The sequence below is a fragment of the Limulus polyphemus genome, unplaced genomic scaffold (assembly GCF_000517525.1).
Source record: "Limulus polyphemus unplaced genomic scaffold, Limulus_polyphemus-2.1.2 Scaffold9069, whole genome shotgun sequence".
NCBI classification, from domain to species: Eukaryota; Metazoa; Arthropoda; class Merostomata; order Xiphosura; family Limulidae; genus Limulus; species Limulus polyphemus.
This window is the reverse complement of record NW_013674679.1, coordinates 6,087-14,601: the sequence shown is the minus strand read 5'-3', so window position 1 is coordinate 14,601 and position 8,515 is coordinate 6,087. Positions and strand designations below refer to the sequence as shown.

The 8,515-nt window shown below is 34.9% G+C and overlaps 1 protein-coding gene across 1 annotated transcript in view; it reads left to right on the top strand.

Annotated features, from left to right (window-relative positions):
* Positions 1 to 7,330, top strand: part of LOC106475733 (transmembrane and TPR repeat-containing protein 1-like) — a 14,769-nt gene extending 7,439 nt beyond the window's left edge. Inside the window, exons 2-3 of the mRNA XM_013936406.2 lie at positions 3,767 to 3,844; positions 6,853 to 7,330. Coding sequence (XP_013791860.1) covers positions 3,767 to 3,844; positions 6,853 to 7,011 — 237 coding nt within the window. The 3' untranslated portion in view covers positions 7,012 to 7,330. The remainder of the gene's footprint in view (positions 1 to 3,766; positions 3,845 to 6,852) is intronic.
* Positions 7,331 to 8,515: the final 1,185 nt, after the last annotated feature.

Sequence of the window (8,515 nt, the reverse complement as noted above, 5' to 3'; positions counted from 1 at the left end):
ATTTATTGTTAACTGTTACAATGGACCAACATTATTATTGTTAACTGTTACAATGGACCAACATTATTTATTGTTAACTGTTACAATGGACCAACATTATTTATTGTTAACTCTTACAATGGACCAACATTATTTATTGTTAACTCTTACAATGGACCATCATATATATTGTTAACTGTTACAATGGCCCAACGTATTTATTGTTAACTGTTACAATGGCCCAACGTATTTATTGTTAACTGTTACAATGGACCAACATATATATTGTTAACTGGTACAATGGACCAACATTATTTGTTGTTAACTGTTACAATGGACCAACATTATTTATTGTTAACTCTTACAATGGACCATCATATATATTGTTAACTGTTACAATGGATCAACATATTTATTTATTGTTAACTGTTACAATGGATCAACATATTTATTTATTGTTAACTGTTACAATGGACCAACATTATTTATTGTTAACTGTTACAATGGACCAACATTATTTATTGTTAACTGTTACTTACAATGGACCATCATATATATTGTTAACTGTTACTTACAATGGACCAACATATTTATTGTTAACTGTTACTTACAATGGACCAACATATTTATTGTTAACTGTTACTTACAATGGACCAACATATTTATTGTTAACTGTTACTTACAATGGACCAACATATTTATTGTTAACTGTTACAATGGCCCAACGTATTTATTGTTAACTGTTACAATGGACCAACGTATTTATTGTTAACTGTTACAATGGACCAACATTATTTATTGTTAACTGTTACAATGGCCCAACATTATTTATTGTTAACTGTTACAATGGACCAACATTATTTGTTGTTAACTGTTACAATGGACCAACATTATTTATTGTTAACTGTTACAATGGACCAACATTATTTATTGTTAACTGTTACAATGGACCAACATTATTTATTGTTAACTGTTACAATGGACGAACGTATTTATTGTTAACTGTTACAATGGACGAACGTATTTATTGTTAACTGTTACAATGGACCAACATTATTTATTGTTAACTGTTACAATGGACCAACGTATTTATTGTTAACTCTTACAATGGACCAACATATTTATTGTTAACTGTTACAATGGACCAACATATATATTGTTAACTGTTACAATGGACCAACATTTATTGTTAACTGTTACAATGGACCAACATTTATTGTTAACTGTTACAATGGACCAACATATTTATTGTTAACTGTTACAATGGACCATTAATCACAGCTGTTAATTGTTAGCTATTTTTGTTCATTTTGAAAAAAATACGTAACCTTCGCGCTTATACACACGTTTTCAAGATAAACAACACCATATGCATAACACGTGTTAAGAAAACATGGTCAGAGACCCCAAGGTTCAACTATAACTAGCCCTAATTTAGAACTGTTGGCCAAAGGTAGGAGAAGCCAGCAGTAACCACCGCCTACGGAACCACACTTAACCGAATAGTGGACAAGACTGGCACAGTTGTAACACTCCAAATCGCTAAGGCAGAGTGCCATATCGAACCTTGGACTTCTGTTCGCAACCCATCTGTAACCACTGGCCCCCCTTCCCACCCATTATACAAATATATTTTCTGCTCTATTGTTGTTGCATCAGATACGGGTTTGTTTGTCGTTGTTTAATTCGCGATTTATATGCACATAAACAGCTACTTAAATTGATTCAAATTTGACGAAGTCCATTGTGTTGTTTTATTTTGTTCCCTTCTTGCAAAGTTTTTTTTTTTTTATAAAACACGTCCGGATGTGGGAAACATTTTAAAAATCAAAGAAACTTCTTTAACTAAAAAAATCGTTTTGTTTTCAACATGGCCGAGAAAGACTTCAAGCAAATCCTGAATACGTTTGAAATAACATTACTGTACGTTACTTCAATGGCAATTTAACACGGTTATTTAAACATTTCAAAGAATATTTTACAACAAATATCAACAAACTTCTGAAAGTGAAATAAATGTGGTCAAACATAAAACAAGAACAAATAAATCAAAGCTGTTCTAGAAACATGAAAACTGATGAATTACACCTGAAATAAAGAGAACACCAACCTTATTTCCCCTAATTATCTCTTCCCCCCGGTGTTTTTTATAAAGCTTACCTCGTGTGACAACGACAGTAATCCAACAAATAATTGTTTATAAAGCTTACCTCGTGTGACAACGACAGTAATCCAACAAATAATTTTTTATAAAGCTTACCTCGTGTGACAACGACAGTAATCCAACATATATTTTTTTATAAAGCTTACCTCGTGTGACAACGACAGTAATCCAACAAATATTTGTTTATAAAGCTTACCTCGTGTGACAACGACAGTAATCCAACAAATAATTGTTTATAAAGCTTACCTCGTGTGACAAATCACAAGAACTCTCCCTGACAACTGTTACTCGGAACACTTGATAAAATAAAGTAGATAAATATGAACAGGAAGCAAAAATAACTTACAAACACACAGCCATCTTCTACAGTTACATGACAACAACGTATAGTTACAATAGTTCCCAGAAGCCACAACAAAATACAAACACACAACCATCTTCCACAGTTACATGAAAACAAAGTATAGTTACAATAGTTCCCAGAAGCCACAACAAAATACAAACACACAACCATCTTCCCCAGTTACATGACAACAACGTATAGTTACAATAGTTCCTAGAGGCCACAACAAAATACAAACACACAACCATCTTCCCCAGTTACATGACAACAACGTATAGTTACAATAGTTCCCAGAAGCCACAACAAAATACAAACACACAACCATCTTCCACACTTACATGAAAACAAAGTATAGTTACAATAGTTCCTAGAAGCCACAACAAAATACAAACACACAACCATCTTCCCCAGTTACATGACAACAACGTATAGTTACAATAGTTCCCAGAAGCCACAACAAAATACGGTCACAGTTAGCACTCATTAACACGTTAGGGAGAAAAAAGTTTGGATTCGAGAGCACAAGAGACACACACAGGAGTCTGTAATAACCCACTTATACCAGATCGTACGAAAATAATGGGGTATGAACCCCACACGAGAAAACGAAAGATATTTGAAATAGTAGAAGTCATCTAAACGCCTCTTCAAAGCATTCGGCTAACCCAGCTGATTTAAGACCTAAGGGAAAGGCCCCCAGATCAACGTAGAGTTCATCAGTCTCTTTATCAAGAAGACGCCAGGATCGAGACCTGGACTCCACCATCACAGTATCAGCACTTCTCGGAACTTCATTCAGCACAATAGCAGCAAAGTTAGTAATTAAAAATTGGGCCACGCCCAGCTTATGTTTGATGGCTATCTCTGCATGGATCTGTTTTATGTTTCTTTGTCCATCTGGACTACAGCACACAATGAACTAAACGATGAAGTCAGAGAAGCCTAAAGTTCTGGCATGTTTCCCTTTCCAGCAGATCAAAGGAAAGACAGTCAATCGGCAACATCCGCTATTTGACTGTCACTCTTATAATGCACACGCAACTGAAAGTGAGAAGCGTGTTTAATGGTATCACACATGGAATCCGGGACCCTCGAAATCCCAGCCTGATGCGTTAACCAATCGGGCTTGCTGGGATCGACCCCCGAAGTCTAACGTTATACGCACTCAGTCTTATGAAACTTATTCTGTTTTGAATTCGTACTGTTGTAGCAGTGAATAATTAATAACTTCGATCACCTCTTACTGTCCAGATGTACGTATCAGCTTTTCTCACTTTCAGAGTTACACCATGGCTGTTCAACTTGACCCTGGAATTGGCCACGCCCATCTAAATCTTGGTGTCATCCATCATCTAAAGGTAAGTTTCTGTTTCACTACAGTCACACATACAGCTGTAAGATGTACTGTTATAACACCTGTGTTATAGATATAGTACTTGTGTTTATGTACAGTACCTGTTTTGAAGTAGAATACCCGTGTTTAGGTATAGTACCTGTTTTGAAGTAGAATACCCGTGTTTGGGTATCGTACCTGTTTTGAAGTTTAGTACCTGTGTTTAGGTATAGTACCTGTTTTGAAGTAGAATACCTATATTTGGGTATGGTACCTGTTTTGAAGTAGAATACCTGTTTTTGGGTATAGTACCTGTTTAGGTATAGTACATGTTTTGAAGAAGAATACCTGTGTTTAGGTATAGTACCTGTTTAGGTATAGTACCTGTTTTGAAGTAGAATACTTGTGTTTGGGTATAGTACCTGTTTTGAAGTAGAATACCTGTGTTTATGTACTGTACCTGTTTTGAAGTAGAATACTTGTGTTTGGGTATATTACCTGTTTTGAAGTAGAATACCTGTGTTTAGGTATAATACCTGTTTTGAAGTAGAATACCTGTGTTTGGGTATAGTACCTGTTTAGGTATAGTACCTGTTTTGAAGTAGAATACCTGTGTTTGGGTATAGTACCTGTTTTGAAGTAGAATACCTGTGTTTGGGTATAGTACCTGTTTTGAAGTAGAATACTTGTGTTTAGATATAGTACCATATGAAAACAGCAAACATAGCGCGCTGGATTATTAAATACAAGATGTATTAATAACTTTATACTTGAAAAAAACAACAACTCAGAGCCATTCTATGAACCGCTATACCTATACGTATTTCTTATTTATAGGTGGCGAACTGTCTGTTGCTCGGGTAACATTTAATCTACGTTATAAATGAAGGCGTCGTCCTTCTAAGACCAGGATAAAAACATTGACTTTAATCAAGGGTATTGGAACGTATATAACAGTAAGCTTAAAAACATAACGAACCCCTGTAAAGGTATATTAACCCTGAAATTACCGCCTGCTTACCATGTAAGGGTATATAGATACTACATTAACCCTGAAATTACCAACTGTTTACCATGTAAGGGTACATAGATGCTACATTAACCCTGAAATTACCAACTGTTTACCATGTAAGGGTATATAGATACTACATTAACCCTGAAATTACCGACTGTTTACCATGTAAGGGTATATAGATACTACATTAACCCTGAAATTACCGACTGTTTACCATGTAAGGGTATATAGATACTATATTAACCCTGAAATTACCAACTGTTTACCATGTAAGGGTATATAAATACTACATTAACCCTGAAATTACCGACTGTTTACCATGTAAGGGTATATAGATACTACATTAACCCTGAAATTACCGACTGTTTACCATGTAAGGGTATATAGATACTACATTAACCCTGAAATTACCGACTGTTTACCATGTAAGGGTATATAGATACTACATTAACCCTGAAATTACCGCCTGTTTACCATGTAAGGGTATATAGATACTACATTAACCCTGAAATTACCGCCTGCTTACCATGTAAGGGTATATAAATACTACATTAACCCTGAAATTACCGACTGTTTACCATGTAAGGGTATATAAATACTACATTAACCCTACTACATTATGTGTCCCCTGCCGACCAGGGGCTATCGAAAACCGATTTTTAGCATTGTAAGCTCGCAGACTTATTGTTGAGCCACCAGAGGGCTCATGACGTGTCATAACAAAATGTTGCCTCTACATTAAACACCAATGTTTGTATCATGTCATGTAAGATGAGATACTTACAACCAGTTTCCGGGCACGATAACTACTTGGTCACGCCCAGCTCTCTGAGATGAAAATAAACAACAAACAAACAAAAATCGTATGAGCGTTCTTTTGGAAAACAAAAATCAAGAATAACTTTTTTAGTTGTCACTCATTACCATAAGTCCAAATATGTTGAAGCTAAAAAAAAACAAACAAGCAAATTAAAGTGTTCCTTCCCATTTTATAACCTTCTTTTAACGGGTTTTCTTGTTCCTGATGTTTGGAAAGAAAGAAAATGTAAAAACTGTGAAACAGGGTTTTTACTTACTCTCCATGACAGTGCTTGTGAAACAAAATTTTCAATGGCTCACTTTATATTTTTCTCTGCTTTTTTTTTTTATAAGTCTGCTCACTCGCACGGCCATGATATATTTCCTGTCACTTCAATGAGAAAAACGTTTCAGGAGAACTATGGTTATAAACGTAGGAGATATAGAAGATTTTCAGCCACTTTTGTGTAGAAAGCATATTAGTTTGATGTAGCAAATAACATAAAGTTTTTATTTCTGTTTGTGTAAAATTTAAAAAAACGACGTACTAAACCTGAATGGAATTTCCACTCCTTCTAAGAGTTCGTAAATTGTTCGTTACTGTTTCTGTAGGCAGAATTGCTGAGAATTTCACAGTGTTTAATACAGATTCATTCTGAACTGAATATATTCACGGAGAAAGTACAGGAAATTAGGTTACGCTGGTGGCAAGCGGCGATATTCATCAAAGGAACAATGTTATTACTCTGAACTGTTCTAGAACATTTATCATAATCTAATCCTAATCCAGGGATTACTGGATGTTCTTAGGATTAATACTTTTCTTAAAACAAATGATAATAGGCTTCTTTTTTGTTTTTTACTAATTAAAACCTGAAAGGAAGAAATTTGAAATTAAAATTGTTGTTCGTTAATTTTGATCATCTTACAAATGATAGTTATGGTTCGTGTATTTTACTACAGGGTCGTTGGTCATCTTACAAATGTTAGTTATGGTTCGTTTATTTTACTACAGTGTCGTTGGTCGTCTTACAAATGTTAGTTATGGTTCGTGTATTTTACTACAGGGTCGTTGGTCATCTTACAAATGTTAGTTATGGTTCGTTTATTTTACTACAGTGTCGTTGGTCATCTTACAAATGTTAGTTATGGTTCGTGTATTTTACTACAGGGTCGTTGGTCATCTTACAAATGACAGTTATGGTTCGTGTATTTTACAGGGTCGTTTCCTTCAAGCGCTCAAGCACTATCGAACGGCTCAGAATTTGGACCCTCAAAACCCAGTGGTTCTAGAAAACCTGGACAAGCTGAAGAAGAAGCTATGGGAAAAGTCAGAGCGGGAGTGTGCTGAAGAGAGCGAGTTTTGTCGAACTTGGTAAAAAACTTTTTCACGTGAGGGGGCGCTGCTTTCTTTCAAAAAGTAAAAAATAAAACAGAACTGGAAGACACCGCTTAAAGAAACTGTAATGGCGTCTCGTAGAATTTTTTTTTCTATAAATATGTAAGTGGCTGTTTCTATAAGAGACTTATTCACTACAGTCAGGGTAAAGATACTGTTATATTGTGGTTCCTTTCACTTTAATTATGTACATGTGTGTCTGTTTGTTTTCGACATTGAGGGACTTAGTTCCTATAATGATGGACGTGCTATCTATGCAAACATCACGAGTCGCATGACGTCATGTCCAGCTGTAGTATTTGTATGTGACGTGTAAAATAAACGTATACTCTACATTGGTTTCTATGTCTCTTCCTTGACTTCCTTCTCATCTATATACTGCTTGACACGAGGAGTGATTATAATGACACGTTTTGTAGTTAAAGTTTAAAGTTCATCTCTAAAATGAAACCGTTAACTTAAATCGATTTTTTTAATCTCACGATATTCTATTTTTTTGTTACTTATCTTTATTTCCACCTGTTCTTTCGGGCCAGAGTTTAAAATGTAAGCCATTATTATTATCAAAACTAAACAGGTACATAGAATCTTTAAAACTTCCACACAAAGCCGGTGAAGACGCTTTTATAAATCTCTTTATAATTTATAACCGTCTTTTTGAATCAATTTTTTTATTCAACTTGTCGTTGGTAATCCGGTTTTCTTTGTCATTCATCGAAATACTTCATTTGTCAGTTTCTTTTTTTATTTTTATCTTTTACACGCTACCTTCCTCGTTACAGAACTACCGTTCCTCCCTCCTCTACTTCAATCTTTTTTTCCTGCCCTAGAGTCGACATTTGTAGGGGGGGAGGAGAATCGAAGAAGGAAAAAAAAAAAGTGACTATTTGCTGACGTGGCAGAACTGTTCACCAGTGTGAAGCTTTCGAGAAAAAAAAATATCGATTTAACAAAAACGTTTTCAGTAAAATACTTTAGCTTATATTTACCGGAACTTATGTTTCGGCCCCGTGCAATCCTCTCTCTCTCTCACTGCTGTATTATGGATTAGTCAAGCTTGAAGGATAAAACGACTAGGAGAGAATTCCTACGGAGAGCTTGGTATTATATAAACCTTCGTTCTTTATAATACCTTCACATAGGCTTCACGTTCGATTGGAATAAGATCATTATTATTCAGATGGAATACAAATACACTTAACACTGTCAAATTGAGAAATGTATGTTATATTAAACACCTACGTATGTAATTTGTATAATGAGACAGGTTCTGTGGACATTATAAACGATTTATTAGAACAGCAAATAGTTTTATCAAACACCTGTAGAAAGGTGTGTAATTCGGGCATTTCACTTATCACAACAAAACCTTACCAAAACATATATATGATGACAACAAAACCTTACCAAAACATATATGATGACAACAAAACCTTACCAAAACATATATGATGACAACAAAACCTTACCAAAACATAATTATG